This window comes from Bos mutus, chromosome 10, assembly GCF_027580195.1.
Source record: "Bos mutus isolate GX-2022 chromosome 10, NWIPB_WYAK_1.1, whole genome shotgun sequence".
NCBI lineage: Eukaryota > Metazoa > Chordata > Mammalia > Artiodactyla > Bovidae > Bos > Bos mutus.
The window spans coordinates 80,098,478-80,117,051 of record NC_091626.1 but is presented as its reverse complement, the minus strand read 5'-3'; the positions used below and the strand labels follow the sequence as shown (position 1 = coordinate 80,117,051).

The 18,574-nt window shown below is 37.4% G+C and overlaps 1 protein-coding gene across 1 annotated transcript; it reads left to right on the top strand.

Moving 5' to 3' along the window:
- Positions 1-14,438: 14,438 nt before the first annotated feature.
- Positions 14,439-15,379, top strand: LOC102285882 (olfactory receptor 4F3/4F16/4F29). The gene is given in 2 exon segments (XM_005908768.2): positions 14,439-14,622; positions 14,625-15,379. Coding segments are annotated over 2 exon segments (939 nt in total).
- Positions 15,380-18,574: the final 3,195 nt, after the last annotated feature.

The window sequence follows — 18,574 nt, the reverse complement described above, 5'->3', positions numbered from 1 at the left end:
CAACCTAGATGTCCATCAGCAGATGAATGGATAAGAAAGCAGTGGTGCATATACACAATGGAGTATTACTCAGCCATTAAAAAGAATACATTTGAATCAGTTCTAATGAGGTGGATGAAACTGGAGCCTATTATACAGAGTGAAGTAAGCCAGAAGGAAAAACATAAATACAGTTTACTAACGCATATATATGGAATTTAGAAAGATGGTAACAATAACCCAGTGTACGAGACAGCAAAAGAGACACTGATGTATAGAACAGTCTTATGGACTCTGTGGGAGAGGGAGAGGGTGGGAAGATTTGGGAGAATGACATTGAAACATGTAAAATATCATGTAAGATACGAGTTGCCAGTCCAGGTTCAATGCACGATACTGGATGCTTGGGGCTAGTGCACTGGGACGACCCAGAGGGATGGTATGGGGAGGGAGGAGGGAGGAGGGTTCAGGATGGGGAACACATGTATACCTGTGGCGGATTCATTTTGATATTTGGCAAAACTAATACAATTATGTAAAGTTTAAAAATAAAATAAAATTTAAAAAAAAAAAGAAAGAAACTGATGAAAGAAATCAAAGATGACACAAACAGATGGAAATATATACAGTGCTCTTACACTGGAATTGGCAGTGTTAAAATGACCATACTACCCAAGGCAATCTACAGAGTCAATGTAATCTTATCAAGTTACAAATGGCATTTTTCACAGAACTGGAAAAAAAACATTTTAAATTTGTATAGAAACAAAAATGACCCTGAATAGCCAAGACAGTCTTGAGAAAGAAGTATGTAACTGGGGGTTGGGGGATAAATTAGACATCTACACTCAACAGTGACATTGGCTTTAATTTTCTTTTGTGTGTGTGTGTGTTATTTTTGTCTGGTTTTGGTGTCAGGGTGACCTTGGCCTCATTGAATGGATTTGTGAGCATTCCTTCCTTAGCAATATTTTGGACTAACAGATACACACTACTAAAAATAAAATAGATAACCAACAAGAACCTGCAGAGTAGAACTGTAACTATATTCGATATCCTATAATAGCCTATAGTGGAAAAGAATCTGAAAAAGAATAGATAGATAGATGATATGTAGATAGAACTGAACCACTTTGCCGTACACCAGAAACACTGTAAATTAACTATACTTCAGTGATTTTTTTAAAGAGTAATATTTTAAGAATAATGTCCTTTCTTTAACCCCTTGGTAAGCAAGTCCACATTCTATTACTTGCTTCAGTTCAGTTCATTTCAGTTCAGTCACTCAGTTGAGTCCGACTCTTTGTGACTCCATGAATCGCAGCATGCCAGTCCTCCCTGTCCATCACCAACTCCCGGAGTTCACCCAGACTCACATCCACCGAGTCAGTGATGCCATCCAGCCATCTCATCCTCTGTCATCCCCTTCTCCTCCCGCCCCCAATCCCTCCCAGCATCAGAGTCTTTTCCAATGAGTCAACTCTTCCCAGGAGGTGGCCAAAGTACTGGAGTTTCAGCTTCAGCATCATTCCCTCCAAAGAAAACCCAGGGCTGACCTCCTTCAGAATGGAGTGGTTGGATCTCCTTGCAGTCCAAGGGACTCTCAAGAGTCTTCTCCAACACCACAGTTCAAAAGCATCAATTCTTTGGCACTCAGCCTTCTTCACAGTCCAACTCTGACATCCATACATGACCACAAGAAAAACCATAGCCTTGACTAGACAGACCTTTGTTGGCAAAGTAATGTCTCTGCTTTTGAGTATGCTATCTAGGTTGGTCATAACTTTCCTTCCAAGGAGTAAGCGTCTTTTAATTTCATGGCTGCAGTCACCATCTGTAGTGATTTTGGAGCCCAGAAAAATAAAGTCTGACAAGGTTTCCACTGTTTCCCCATCTATTTCCCATGAAGTGATGGGATCGGATGCCATGATCTTCGTTTTCTGAATGTTGAGCTTTAAGCCAACTTTTTCACTCTCCACTTTCACTTTCATCAAGAGGCTTTTTAGTTCCTCTTCACTTTCTGCCATAAGGGTGGTGTCATCTGCATATCTGAGGTTATTGATATTTCTGCCAGCAATCTTGATTCCAGCTTGCGTTTCTTCCAGTCAAGCGTTTCTCATGATGTACTCTGCATATAAGTTAAATAAGCAGGGTAATAATATACAGCCTTGACATATTCCTTTTCCTATTTGGAACCAGTCTGTTGTTCCATGTCCAGTTCTAACTGTTGCTTCCTGACCTGCATACAGATTTCTCAAGAGGCAGGTCAGGTGGTCTGGTATTCCCATGTCTTTCAGAATTTTCCACAGTTTCTTGTGATCCACACAGTCAAAGGCTTTGGCATAGTTAATAAAGCAGAAATAGATGTTTTCCTGGAGCTCTCTTGCTTTTTCCATGATCCAGCAAATGTTGGCAATTTGATCTCTGGTTCCTCTGCCTTTTCTAAAACCAGCTTGAGCATCTGGAAGTTCACAGTTCACGTATTGCTGAAGCCTGGCTTGGAGAATTTTGAGCATTACTTTACTAGCGTGTGAGATGAGTGCAATTGTGTGGTAGTTTGAGCATTCTTTGGCATTGCCTTTCTTTGGGATTGGAATGAAAACTGACATTTTCCAGTCTTGTGGCCACTGCTGAGTTTTCCAAATTTGCTGGTATATTGAGTGCAGCACTTTCACAGCATCATCTTTCAGGATTTGGAATAGCTCAACTGGAATTCCATCACCTCCACTAGCTTTGTTCGTAGTGGTGCTTTCTAAGGCCCACTTGACTTCCCATTCCAGGATGTCTGGCTCTAGGTCAGTGATCACACCATCATGATTATCTGGGTCATGAAGATCTTTTTTGTACAATTCTTCTGTGTATTCTTGTCACCTCTTCTTAATATCTTCTGCTTCTGTTAGGTCCATACCATTTCTGTCCTTTATCAAGCCCATCTTTGCATGAAGTGTTCCCTTGGTATCTCTAATTTTCTTGAAGAGATCTCTAGTCTTTCCCATTCTGTTGTTTTCCTCTATTTCTTTACATTGATCACTGAGGAAGGCTTTCTTATCTCTTCTTGCTATTCTTTTGAACTTTGCATTCAGATGCTTATATCTTTCCTTTTCTCCTTTGCTTTTCGCTTCTCTTCTTTTCACAGCTATTTGTAAGGCCTCCCCAGACAGTCATTTTGCTTTTTTGCATTTCTTTTCCATGGGGATGGTCTTGATCCCTGTCTCCTGTACAATGTCACGAACCTCATTCCATAGTACATCAGGCACTCTATCTATCAGATCTAGGCCCTTAAGTCTATTTCTCACTTCCACTGTGTATAATCATAAGGGATTTGATTTAGGTCATACCTGAATGGTCTCGTGGTTTTCCATACTTTCTTCAATTTAAGTCTGAATATGGCAATAAGGAGTTCATGATCTGAGCCACGGTCAGCTCCTGGTCTTGTTTTTGTTGACTGTATAGAGCTTCTCTACCTTTGGCTGCAAAGAATATAATCAATCTGATTTCGGTGTTGACCATCTGGTGATGTCCATGTGTAGAGTCTTCTCTTGTGTTGTTGGAAGAGGGTGTTTGTTATGACCAGTGCATTTTCTTGGCAAAACTCTATTAGTCTTGGCCCTGCTTCATTCTGTATTCCAAGGCCAAATTTGCCTGTTACTCCAGGTGTTTCTTGACTTCCTACTTTTGCATTCCATCCCCCTATCATGAAAAGGACATCTTTTTTGGGTGTTAGTTCTAAAAGGTCTTGTAGGTCTTCATAGAACCATTCAACTCCAGCTTCTTCAGCATTACTGGTTGGGACATAGACTTGGGTTACTGTGATATTGAAGGGTTTGCCTTGGAAACGAACAGAGATCATTCTGTCGTTTTTGAGATTGCATCCAAGTACTGCATTTCGGACTCTTTTGTTGACCATGATGGCTACTGCATTTCTTCTGAGGGATTCCTGCCTGCAGTAGTAGATATAATGGTCATCTGAGCTAAATTCACCCATTCCAGTCCATTTCAGTTCACTGGTTCCTAGAATGTCGACATTCACTCTTGCCATCTCTTGTTTGACCACTTCCAATTTGCCTTGATTCATGGACCTGACATTACTTGCTTAGTCAGTAGTATTTTGGGGCCATGTTAAATTCTAGTAGAGTCACAGTCACCCATATTAACCAACATAACTAGTTTCTATTCCACTGAGTGTTGCTGAAGGTGAATAACTGATAGCAGTCTATCATATTGAGTCATTTTAGTAAACCAGAAAAGTTTATATTTAATATATAACCCTAAACAGCCACACACATTCTACTCACACTTTTTACCGGCAGTAAATGTTATTCTTAAAGTAGCAAAAATGAACATATTTGCTATTTGATTAAAAAAAAGATATAGATGCTCTATAAATAAATAAGTCACATACCCAAACATACACACATACGTACACACACAATGACCAATGTTTTGATATTCAAAATTATTTTTATTTATTTTTTAAATTTAAATGTATTTATTTTAATTAGAGACTAATTACTTTACAATATTGTATTGGTTTTGCCATACAGACTATCCACTAATTACTATATTTGACAGTAAGATAAGGTCTTAAAATTCCTAAGGACATTAAATGTTAAGTTTAAGTGGACACACTGTAGTCTTAGAAGTATAACTCAAATTGATTGAACACATAATTTTATCCTTTTTCTAATTTTAAATGCTTGTGTTTGCTCTCTACCAGTAAGATCAAGGAGAACATCAATTTTTACTTTAAAAAAAGTATTAAATAAGTCTGAATTATTCAAGAATTTGTTTTGATTATATGAATTTGGATAATGTAAAAAGCTTTTGAGCTAATAATTTGTATGAGAACTTTTTTTCTGTAAAAGCTAGCACATTTAAAGCAGTAGAAGTCAGTTAAAAGACTTTGGAACATGAGTTTCATTAGATTACATAAGCACTTAGTAATCTCTATAAACCAACTCTTATAGAGCCTTTTTACTTTTAAAAAATGTACAAAAGTTGTCAATATCTCATTGATGTAGGAAAATACTTCACATTCACACAGTGAGAGTAAAGAATGTCTTAAATAGAGAAACATGGCTACACATAAAGCTCTTAGATTCAGTTTTACAACCTCACCTATAGGTCAAAAGTATAATTAGATTTACCAAGATATCAAAACACCCATTGATGTGATTGGGGCATTTAATTCCCCTACTATTATTATGTTGCTATCTAACTGAAGTATCTGCATAGACTTAACAACATTAATTTCCTCTCACAATGGGTAACCTGGCTATCATTATGGCCAACTGCCCAAGTTGCCAATGCAAAAGTAAAGCCTCTGTACACTCCATGGTGCCACAGCTCACTAAACTGTCAGTAGACTCAGTGTCTATATTTTCTGGAAGGATTTAAGACTTGTCTTCATAATGATATAATTTTTTTCTGGGTACTTATTTTCCCAACCATAGTGCTTCTGTTAGCACACTACGCTTTATGGATTTATACAGTGTTTTTTCTACCTTATCTATTCCTATGGTGTCCCATGCAATTTTGGATCTGGACACATGTTTATAGAAAATAAAGTGTGACAACAGTCTCACACCTGTAGAATTTACTACACTTACTATGTTTCATATTCCAGAAAAAAAAAATCACTCATAGAGTGATGGAATGGCCTGGTGAATGCTCAATTTTATATCAGCTGGGGAATGAACACCTTGCAAGTTTAGAAAGCTGTCTATCTGATGCAGTATATATCTTAAAGCCAATGGCCACCATATATTACCATCTGTCCTTTAGCCAGAATGTATGTACCCAAGGGAGAAAAAGCCTCTTTAACAATGAAAGTGAAAGTGAACTCGCTCAGTTGTGTCCGACTCTTTGCGACCCCATGGACTGTGGCCTACCAGGCTCCTCCGTCCATGGGATTCTCCAGGCAAGAATACTGAAGTGGGTGGTTTACCATTTCCTTCTCCAGGGGATCTTCCCTACCCAGGGATTGAACCCGGGTCTCCCGCATTGGAGGCAGACACTTTAACCTCTGAGCCACCATGAACCAAACAATTTACTATCAATATTTATGCTTTCTATTCTTGTGAACTTTGGTTTAATAGATTCAGAGGTCCTGGTGCCCCCAGAAAAGAATGTTCCAAAGGGAACACAACTACAACTAGCCTCTGACCGTTTGAAGCACTTTACGTCACCAAACCAGCCAATAGAAAATTTCTTTCCTCTGACAATTGTGGAAACAAGATCAAGTGTGAAAATGGAAGTCCATTAACCATGTACTGAAATATTTAAAAGTTATACATCAAGGTAACAAATCATGAGTACAATGTGTGCTATCCTTCTACGTTCACAAATATGTTGTTTCTTCTTGTCTCGTATCTTATTATGAGTATTATGAGTCTTTTGGACCTTTGTTCTGGTCAAACCAAATAGGTCCCTAGAGGTAAAGTCCCTTGATTCATGAAGTCCTTCTAAACTCCTATCTAGGCAATCACTTGATCACTATCCTCTGCTGCTGCTAAGTCGCTTCATTTGTGTTCGACTCTGTGCGACCCCATAGAAGGCAGCCCACCAGGCTCCGCCGTCCCTGGGATTCTCCAGGCAAGAACACTGGAGTGGGTTGCCACTTCCTTCTCCAATGCATGAAAGTGAAAAGTGAAAGTGAAGTCACTCAGTCGTGTCCAACTCCTAGCGACCCCAAGGACTGTAGCCCACCAGGCTCCTCCGTCCATGGGATTTTCCAGGCAAGAGTACTGGAGTGGGGTGCCATTGCCTTCTCCATGATCACTGTCCTCTAGAGCTGTTAATTACCTTTATTTCCACAATGGCAAGATTTATGGCACTTTTTGTTAGAAAACACAGGAAAATCTAAGACTTAATGAAAATGTTTTCTCTTATACAGGTGAAATAGAAGAATATGGATAAATTTAATGATAAGCAGAGTAACTCTAGTGTCAGACATGATTCTATTGTTGAAACTGCTATGGAGATGACTGAATGAGTGTTATCCTAAAGCAAGGTAACATCTGGAGTAACAAACCAACTAGTAGTGAAGAATAACTGTGAAAAGTTTATTGGCATTTGGAAAAGGTAAATAGACCTTTAGTTTAACCAGATTCACACAGTGTTAGAGTAATGTGAAAGATATTAGGAAAAGTCAACTGGCTTTATAATTTTGGGAGTCAGCATTCTGTTGCCAGTGATGACTATATGAAAGATCCTCATCTTCTGCAATTTGATAAACAGGTAAGAAAAACTGATGACATAAATCTGAGAAAACATGGGTTCTTATAATCTCATTAGCTTCTGAAAAGAGATAAAGTATAAACTGATTCTCAGTGGTAATGGAAGGAAATTTACTAGATACTTGTAAAATTTTCAAGAAGGAAATCTTATAGATGCTCGAAAAGAAGACACACCTGAAAACCCAAATCCGAGTAAATTGTTTCCAGTGTAAATTCTAACTTAAAATATGATGTGCAAAACTTACCCCAAAAAATGAAAACTACCAGATCAATTGATTCTCCTGAATTCTTATAGGCTGTACAATTTTACAGTGTTTTTTATTAATTTTACCTATAAACAATAACTAGAATGCAGAAGAGTTTAGATAAAGTTGACAAATGTGATATTTTTTTCCAGAAGTGAAAGATATATTTCCTCCTAAAAGGAATATAAAAGGGCTTTAGTTTTTGAATCTTGAAAACAGAAAGCTAAAGGGTGACTTAGGTTGTTGAGTTTATGTACATAAAAAGTTAATAAAACAGACACTGAAAATTATTTATATTGCATACAGTTATAAAAAGTAAAAAAGGGGAGGTCTTAAAATAGGGGAAGCAAACTTTTACTTACATGTGAAGAAGGATTTTATGACAATTTAAAGGACAAAATGCAGTCCAGTTTAGCTGAGGCAGGTTCTAGCCTCTCAATATTTTGAGATTGAGGATGGTTTAGAGTTTCAAAACTATGAGATGTATGTAGGTCCCTTTCATTTTGATAATTCTATTATTTGGAATCCTAAATACCAATATTTCCTTTATCTATAGAAGATAAAATGTTTAGGAATCTGTTTCTGGAAGATAATCAATTCTATATGGGTGAAGAAAAAGGATTAATCACAATAAAAGGAAAACATCTGGACCTTTTATTTGATAACATGTATATTTAATTAGATAATTATAATTAATGTGTCTGAGAAAAACAATTTTGAAACCTCTTTTCTGAGCACAACAATGGTGGTTTCAGAACCTAATCAACCAGAAGTTTGATTATAGACATTCAATGACTTTCAGGTAAATAAACATCATACCCTGGTATCTCCATCTAGAATCCTATCTATGACTACCTCTTGGGGCATAAATAGAATCCTGACTATGCCTCAGGCGGATTTAAAACTTTGATATGTGAATTTCACACATCAGACTGTGGGTTTCTATATTTTCTAATATTTGGTTTTATATTTCTTTTCTTGTTAGTATATCTAGGGAAAATTTATTTTTGACATCTCTAACTTTCTTTTTCCAGTACTCACTTCAGTGTAACTAAGAGCAATCAGTATTATTCTATTAGGTTTCATATTGTAGCTCCTCCCCTTTGAGCTCATTCTTTCAAATTCTTCATTCTCAGGTAGCTGAAGGACGTTGGAGAGCAAAAAAGCAAATAAATTCACATCTAGGAGTGTATAACTGATAAAAGCTTATGGAAAAAATCTTTCAAGACACAGTGCTTTAGAACATACTCAAAGTTGTTTATGATTATAGAGTTTCTGAAGAGTGTACCCAGAATGTAATGAAAATAAGTATCCATAAACAACCTCTTACTTAAAGTGAACCTTCTTTCTGTTCTTTATCATTTTACACATACTTTTCTTAGTTTCTCTTCATTTTTGATGTAGTTTATTTCTTTTTCCTTAATTCTTCTTCACTTGTATAATCTCTATTTTCTGGGATAGGTTTTCAGGGCGGGGGCAGGGTTTGAGGTTTTTTTTGCTTCTTCAGAGCTCCTCTCAAGTCTTTTTATTCATTTTCTTACATAATCATCCATACTTTCCTGTTTTTCAATCACCTGTTGGTCCCCCTTTTCTGTTTTTCAGTCACCCTGTTGATTCCCCTATTTGTTGAATTGTTATATCACAAATACATAATTTACTATATCTGTTACTATATTAGTTGCAATCTGATTTTCCCATGTTTCCTTCCTTATATTTAGGTATTAATTTCTATATTACTGAAACTTTTAGCTTATATTTGATGGGGCAATGTTTCTAGTGTCTTCTTCCTTTTTTATTCTAAGCATCTGTTAGAACTTGAGGTTACAAAAAAGGATAAACGCAACTCCTCCCCTCAATCCACTTATGTATATAACTACCTATAATGTAACATGGTAAATGATGCTTTCGGGCATGAATAAAGTGAATAGGAACATGGACAAGGAAGGTATAAATCTGCTCAGACTGTGAAGAGATGGTAGGAAAGGAAGTCTAAACGTTATAGCATGTGTTTATGCTGAGGTATGAATTACCCTTCTCTTCCAGAGAGAAGAGTAGTGGGTGGAGATGGTGGAATGGTGAAAGGGGCACTGGGGAAGAAGAACCAGTATATTTAAAGGCATGTAGTCTGTAGCATTGTCAGATAATAAACAGGTGATGTCAGATCGTGAGGTGCAAGAAAGGAAGTAAGAAAAAGAAATAGAAAATGAGATTATAAAAACAAGATTCCAAAAGGTTTGAATGCTCTAGTGGAACTTTGAAAGTCATCTGGAAACAAACAAAAAGAGACATATTAAACTATTGAACTATGACTAGTTATGTTTTGAGAATTGTTGGATTTTTGTTGAAATAGCAAAAACACTTGAAGGAAAGGGTCCTAATAAACTCTCTCAGTAGGTGTAGTATGAACTGATGAAAGTAGGGGCATTGAGAAGGGAAAGGAGCACATATGTGGCAGATGCTTTCAGTTAGAAAATAACTGTGACATAGTTTATCCATTTAAAAGGTACTCAAAACTGTATGAACAGTACTGTATATTTAACGTCAATATTTAATAATGAACATTTGTCATGTTTATCAGACTTTTTGGTAATAAATCCATTACAAATAAAATTGAAACCATTCACCTATCAGATTCCTATCTTTCCTTCCCCAAATTGAATAACAATTCTGAAGTGTTTGGATAGTCTTTGTGCAAACCTAAATATTTTTTGCTACTTATTTAAATATTTATATTTAATATTATTTAAATCACCAAGTGTTTTTGACATTTATAAATATTGTTACTTTATATACATTCTTTTATAATTTGATGTTTCTCAGTCAACATATATTTTTGAGATTTTTTTCATGACAAAAAATCTAGTTCATTCTGTTTTCTTCCTAAATAATTTATTACATTGTATTAATACATAGTAAGTTACTTGTATTTGACTTCCAGCACCCCACTCCAGTACTCTTGCCTGGAAAGTCCCATGGGCAGAGGAGCCTGGTGGGCTGCAGTCCATGGGGTCGCTAAGAGTCAGACACGACTGAGCGACTTAGCTTTCACTTTTCACTTTCATGCATTGGAGAAGGCAATGGCAACCCACTCCAGTGTTCTTGCCTGGAGAATCCCAGGGGCGGGGGAGCCTGGTGGGCTGCCGTTTATGGGGTCGCACAGAGTTGGACACGACTGAAGCGACTTAGCAGCAGCAGCAGCAGGAACATTAAAGAGGAAGAATTAACTGGATTGGGTGACAAATATTATCTCTTACTCTCAGTTCAGTAAAATATTCATTTTCTCCATTTTACAGATGTGAAAAGGGCCCAGAGGTAAAAGGTATGTTACCATGCTGCTGCTGCTAAGTCGCTTCAGTCGTGTCCGACTCTGTGCGACCCCATAGACGGCAGCCCATCAGGCTCCCCCGTCCCTGGGATTCTCCAGGCAAGAACACTGGAGTGGGTTGCCATTGCCTTCTCCGATGTTACCATATTCAACAGATAATTAAGTGACAGAATGTGAAATGTGGTTTTTCAGATACTGAAGCCTATATTCATTTCATTATCCTATGAAGCTTTTAACAGTAATAGGAATAACTGCTGTAAGATTTTGTAAAAGCTTAAGTAGAGACAGATTTGAATGATGTAGTCATACACACAGCCTATTTTTAATAAGTCCTAGAAGGAATCTAGATTCCCTGCATCGACGCTGAGGTTGGTGATTGACCTCAATGTACTTTGACTTGAATCGGGCACTCAAGCTTTTTACTGATGACCTGTTACATTCTCTAGCACTCTTCCAAGCTTATAAAGAAATATGAAAGGTAAAATTGTCTTATACTCCATTCAGAGAGGTTAAATGAAAGACTGGAATCAGAAAACTACTCAGGTTGAGAGTCCCTTGGACTGCAAGGAGATCCAACCAGTCCATTCTGAAGGAGATCAGCCCTGGGATTTCTTTGGAAGGACTGATGTTGAAGCTGAAACTCCAGTACTTTGGCCACCTCATGCGAAGAGTTGACTCATTGGAAAAGACTCTGATTCTGGGAGGGGTTGGGGCAGGAGGAGAAGGGGACGGCAGAGGATGAGATGGCTGGATGGCATCACTGACTTGATGGACGTGAGTCTGGGTGAACTCCGGGGGTTGGTGATGGACAGGGAGGCCTGGCGTGCTGCGATTCATGGGGTCGCAAAGAGTCGGACACGACTGAGCGACTGAACTGAACTGAACTGGAGGAATCAAGAGTGATTTCATAAAGGAGGTAGAACTGGGATACAGGCAACTTTATGGAGTCTTTTAAGTAGTCAGCTCATCTTGGACCCCGTTCAGGGGTTTTACAAACCTACGAAGAAAGAAAGATTGAGTAGAACTGATTAAACTGGAATTTTATATTGTCAGTCCATCCAAAAAGACTTCTGTTCCAAATAAAGCATTTGCTTGAACAAATACAGTACAAACAAATGTTTCAGCAAGCTGCCACGTTTTCCAAGACACTGAGGTACATAAATTAGATAACAGTTCATTGTCACGGATGAATAATCATGATCACCAAGGTAGCGGCTACCAGTATGTTAGTAAATGGCAGTCATCAGCCATGAGAGGGGCTTATTTTCCCCAACAGTTTCTACCATTACCCTATCACATGTTTTTATTCAGATAGTCATGAGCAATGAAAAGAAAATAGGGAATTGGACACAGACAAGATCTTGGAGTCAGTTGATTGGGGTTTTAATATAAACTCTAAGTAAATTTATGGTTTGGGTCAGGTTATTTAACATATTTGGATATGTATTTATTAATTTATAATGACTTCAAAATTTCTAAATTATGGATATTGATTTTATCTGTAGGTCCCAAAGCTGACTTCATTGATTTCAGTACTTCTGACTATACTGAAGATTCCTTTTAGTCCTATTCCTACTTTTGGTTTTCTTTAAAATTTTTCAGTTTTTTGAATTCCACACACTCTTGATCTTTCTTTTTTCCTTCACATGGTCAGTCTCTAATGCAAGCAAATACATTTTATTCACTCTTTCAGCACATATTTATTTGTGATCTAAATTTTTGCTACATTGGATTGAAGAAGACAGATGTGATCCTTAACTCTACGGAGCTTGCAGCCTCGTTGGTAAGGAGAAATTGAACAAATGACAAATTATACTTGTGGATGGTAAAGAATCTGCCTGCAATGCAAGAGACCTGGATTTTGATCCCTGGGTCAGGAAGATCTCCTGAAGAAGGAAATAGCAACCCGCTCCAGTATTCTTGTCTGGGAAATCCCATAGATAGAGGATCCTGATGGGCTATAGTTCATGGGGTCACAAAGAGTCAGACACCACTGAGCAACTAACACTTTCACTTTCTTGCACTTTGAGAGCAAATCAATTAAGTGTATACAAGATAGTTTAAATCTACCACTGAGAAAATGTGATATTGTATTCATCACAGTTCTTTACTGAAATATATTTTCTGATATGAAAGTCTGATACTCCCTGCTGGTCAACAGTATTTTATTTCCTTATTTATTTATTATTTCTCACATGTTGAGAGCTTTAAGGGCAACTGAAATAGAGAATTAGACTGATGGGCAAGTGAAATATAGAGAAGGAAACATGATGTTTACTGAATACTTAATATAGCCATATGATTAAGATGTATCAGTTATTTTACCATTTACAATTTCATAGATAAACTGAGGCTCAAAGAGTTTAAGCAACTTGTCTAACATCAAGTTGTCAGTGGTTGGACATTAGTATAAATCTTGTAACCTAAATCCAACACTCACATTCCTCTTGCTAAGACATGCATGCCTGCATGCTAAGTCACTTCAGTCATGTCTGACTCTTTGTGACTCCATGGACTGCAGCCTGCCAGGCTCCTCTCTCCAAGGGATTCGCCAGGCAAGAACACTGGAGTGGGTTGCCATGCCTTCCTCTAGGGGATCTTCTGACCCAGGGATCGAACCCACATCTCTTTACGTCTCCTGCATTGGCAGGCGGGTTCTTTAGAACCACCTGGGAGGCCTTAAATCAGAGTAAATAATTACAGGATAATATGATTAATCCTTATATGCAGATTTGTATACAATCATTTCCACTGCATTATGCATTTCATAGTTTTGAGATTTTCAGATCATGTGCTAAGTAACCTAAAGTAGTGTTTCTCAAAGTATCTGTGTTTTAGGATAAGATTTTTCCTTTAATTTCTAGTCTTTCATGGGCTATTACTTTTGTGAAAAACAAAATCAGCAACTTGGGATCACTGTACATCAAACTGCTAGAAAAGTTTTTAAGTACTCACTCACAAACTCTGTACCTAATATACAAACCGGTAACAGACAGTTCATGGATCTACACTTCTCTGTGTGGATTGCTTTTTATTTACTTCAGGGAGTCCAAATAGGAATGAGTCAAATCTCTGCCTTCAAAAATCTTAGAGTCTACTTGGTGATTTAGAATAGCAATCAACCCATTATAATAAAACTATAATAAAATAAATGCTAGTAATAATAAAGCAAAACATTGTAGATGTGGTAAACATTTAATACTGAAGATGAATATATTCCCACAGGTGTGGCCAGAGGAAAGTTCATAGGCTTGGAAGGGATCACAATACTGATCAGTTCTATGTGACTGGAGCCAGAACTCCAGTTATATGTGACTAGATCATATTGGTTTTAAACTCAAAAGGTTTGGGCTTGAATTCCTGTTACTCTTGCTAACCATTTTGTACCTCATGCATAATATAATGCCATCCACCCTGAATGGAAGTAGAGGATGTTAAATGCAGAGAAAACTTGATGATAGAAAAACAACAGCACATGAGAGCCACCAATTTTTGTGTGTGATCACATTGCAAAGGCTGGAAGGTCATTTTAATGCTAAAGTAGAAATAGCCATTCATAACTTTAACCTCTCTTCTAATTTATTAAAATAATTATTATATTTTAAATTTTCATCTCTTAACTTCCTTCAGGTAGCAAAGTGTACAAAGCAAATGTATGGAGCAAATCACTCTGTGGTGTTAGAGTTTGTGTTCCTGGGAATCACCAACTCCTGGGAAATACAGCTTCTTCTCTTTGTGTTCTCCTCCATATTTTTCATGGCAAGCATAATGGGAAATTCCCTCATTATCCTCACTGTGACTTCTGACCCTCACTTACACTCCCCCATGTACTTTCTATTGGCAACCTCTCCTTCATTGACATGGGAGTTTCTTCTGTCAGTTCCCCCAAGATGATTTATGATCTTTTCAGAAAACATAAAGTCATCTCCTTTAGTGGCTGCATTGCTCAAATCTTCTTCATCCATGTCATCGGTGGTGTGGAGATGGTGCTGCTCATTGCCATGGCTTTTGACAGATACATTGCCATATGTAAGCCTCTCCACTATCTGACTATCATGAGCCCAAGAATGTGTGTTTTCTTTTTAGTGTCTGCCTGGATGATTGGCCTTATGCACTCCATGGTTCAACTGGCTTTTGTTGTAAACTTACCCTTCTGTGGCCCTAATGTGTTGGACAGCTTTTACTGTGATCTTCCACGGTTCATCAAACTTGCCTGCATAGACACATACCAGCTAGAATTCATGGTCACAGCCAACAGTGGATTCATCTCTGTTGGCTCCTTCTTCATTCTGATCATTTCCTATATTGTCATCATTCTCACTGTTCAGAAACACTCTTCAGGTGGTTCATCCAAGGCTCTGTCCACACTTTCAGCTCACATCACTGTAGTAGTCTTGTTCTTTGGTCCTTTGATATTTTTCTATGTATGGCCATTTCCCTCCACACATCTGGATAAGTTTCTGGCATTCTTTGATGCAGTTCTTACTCCTTTCCTGAATCCTGTTATTTACACATTCAGAAATCAAGAAATGAAGATGGCAATGAGGAGAGTATGCCAACAGCTAGTAAATAACAAGAGATCTCTTGAGTGATGAATGTATTATAAGAGCCCTTAGTGATTACTGATGATCACTGTTGATGGTCAAACTCAGAGAAAAGCTATTGTTTGTCCTACCTTGACTTGATTATATACTTATATTGAATTCACTTTGTCTTTTGATTCAGTTCAGTTCAGTTCAGTTCAGTCACTCAGTCATGTCCGACTCTTTGCAACCCCATGAAGCACAGCATGCCAGGCCTCCCTGTCCATCACCAACTCCTGGAGTTCACTCAGTCTCGTGCCCATCAAGTCAGTGATGTCATCCAGCCATATCTCATCCTCTGTCATCAACTTATTTTGATTAGGAGGGAGAAAAAATCACTTTTGATAGCTACAGATAAGGTATTTGTAAGCCAAAGATTATAATAATCTTGAGTCTAAATTCCTAAGGAACAAGAATATGAAGTAATTCTTAGAAATACCTACCAGGGAAGGTTTCTTTAAGGCCTTCAGAACAGGGAGAAGTTTTTCCCAGTCCCCCTAGTTTAAGATGACTGAACTTGAACTTCACTACATCTAAAATACCTATTTCCAAGTATGATCACATCCACAGATATTGAGGCTTAAGATTTCAAGATGTCTGGTGGACAAAAGTCAATCTACATCAGTAGTGCAGGTAGTGTAGGTATCTGAAAACAAGAATGACTGTAGGTTACCTCTTAATAAGTGTGAAACCAGATTTAAAATAAATAAAAGAAGGAACTTTAGCTCTTTCATAGGCAATTAACTATATTTTTAAGTAATGGAACATATAGAGTCAGCATAAGCCACAAAAAGTTATTCATATGAGCTAAAGCATCTATGCTAACTAGGAATATTACACCTACATAAAGGACAACATTTACTGCTTTTAGTCAAGAACAACACAAATACACAAAAATAAATTTGTTATGTCATCCTAACAGGGAAAACCAAATTTTTGTCTTCCTTCAATATAGTATGTGGTGGCAAAGCATTACTAAATTTTAAAATATAAACCCATAAAATCTGAGCTATATAAACTTTGCCAAAATATTTACTATATCATTTATATGTATTTATATTCACATATTTGTATTTATTCATAGTTGGCTTAAATCTCAACATTCAGAAAACTAAGATCATGGCATCTGGTCCAATCACTTCATAGCAAATAGATGGGGAAACAGTGACAGACTTTTATTTTTTTTTTGGACTCCAAAATGACTGCAGATGGTGACTGCAGCCATGAAATTAAAAGACACTTGCTCCTTGGAAGAAAAGTTATGAGCAACCTGACAGCATATTAAAAAGCAGAGACATTACTTTGCCAACAAAGGTCCATCTAGTCAAAGCTATGGTTTTTCCAGTAGTCATGTATGGATGTGAGAGCTGGACTATAAAGAAAGCTGAGCGCCAAAGAATTGATGCTTTTGAACTGTGGTGTTGGAGAAGATGCTTGAGAATCCCTTGGGCTGAAAGGAGATCCAACCAGTCCATCCTAAAGGATTTCAGTCCTGAATATTCTTTGTTTTTTTTTGTTTTTTTTTTCACTATAACAGTCCTGAATATTCTTTGGAAGGACTGTGAGGCAGGCTGGCATCAGGCTATTAATTTGGAACTGGCTTTGGCCACCTGATGTGAAGAGCTGACTCATTTGACAAGACCCTGATGCTGGGAAAGATTGAAGGCAGGAGGAGGAGGGGACGACAGAGGATGAGATGGTTGGATGGCATCACTAACTCAATGGACATGAGTTTGAAAAACTGACATATGAATTTATTCATATTCATATAATTTTTAAAAATCAAGGTGATGGACAGGTCTTTTCAGGCCTTTTTTTTTATTCTTCTAATTTTATTTTATTTTTAAACTTTACATAATTGTATTGCTGCAGTCCATGGGATCTCAAATCCCTCTGGGTCCCAGTCCCAGTGCACCAGCCCCAACACAATCATAAGCAACTGAACTGAACTGACATATAAATTTATTCATATTCATATATATATTTTAAAAATCAATACTGGCAAAAGAATTGATTTCAAATGTAACTTTTTAATGGCAACTTTCAATCCATTCCATTCTGTTTTGTCTTTTAAACAGTGCTGCGAGACAAATCTGTCCTCTTTCTGATTTTGGAATAAGTATACATTTTTTATCATAGGACAAATTTATTCTTTTTCCCATTCTGACAAATAAAAATTTCAAATATATATCTTTTCATTACCTCTGTATGTCTTTTTGGAGAAATGTCTAATTTTTTTTTTGATTGCTATAAGCTGTACTTGCTAATACAGTTTCAATCACCCATTTAATGACCAAAATAACTAAATTTATTTCAAAAATAGAACTCTTTTTAGGAAAGAAAAAAACAAAGCCAGACAGTAGTTTAAGGGACAAAATATTATTTTAGTTGGGAACTATTGCTTATGGGGAAAGTGATGGATTTAATTAAATTTATGTGATAACCATTTTGCAATATATACATATGTCAAATGATGTTGTATCAGTTCAATTCAGTTCAGTCGCTCAGTTGTGTCCAACTCTTTGCGACCCCATGCAGCATGCCAGGCTTTCCTGTCCATCACCAACTCCTGAAGCTTGCTCAGACTCATGTCTATTGAGTCTGTGATACAATCCAACCATCTCATCCCTTGTTATCCCCTTCTCCTCCTGCCTGCAATCTTTCCCAGCATCAGGGGCTTTTCCAGTGAGTCAGTTCTTCGCATCACATGGCCAAAGGATTGGAGGTCAGCTTCAACATCAGTCCTCCCAATGAATATTCAGGACTGATTTCCTTTAGGATGGACTGGTTGGATCTCCTTGGAGTCCAAGGGACTCTCAAGAGTCTTCTCCAACACCACAGCTCAAAATCAATTCTTTGGCACTCAGCTTTCTTTACAGTTCAACTCTCACATCCATACATGACTACTGGAAAAACCATAGCTTTGACTAGATGAATCTTTGATGGCAAAGTAATGTCTCTGCTTTTTAATATGCTGTCTAGGTTGGTCATAGCTTTTCTTCCAAGGAGCAAATGTCTTTGAATGTCATGGCTGCAGTCACCATCTGCAGTGATTCTGGAGCCCAAGAAAATAAAGTCTGACACTGTTTCCATTGTTTCCCCATCTATTTGCCATGGTGTATACCTTAAACAAATGTGATATGTATATACATTAAAAATATATACAATGTTATATGTCAATTGCATCTCAATAAAACAGGTAAA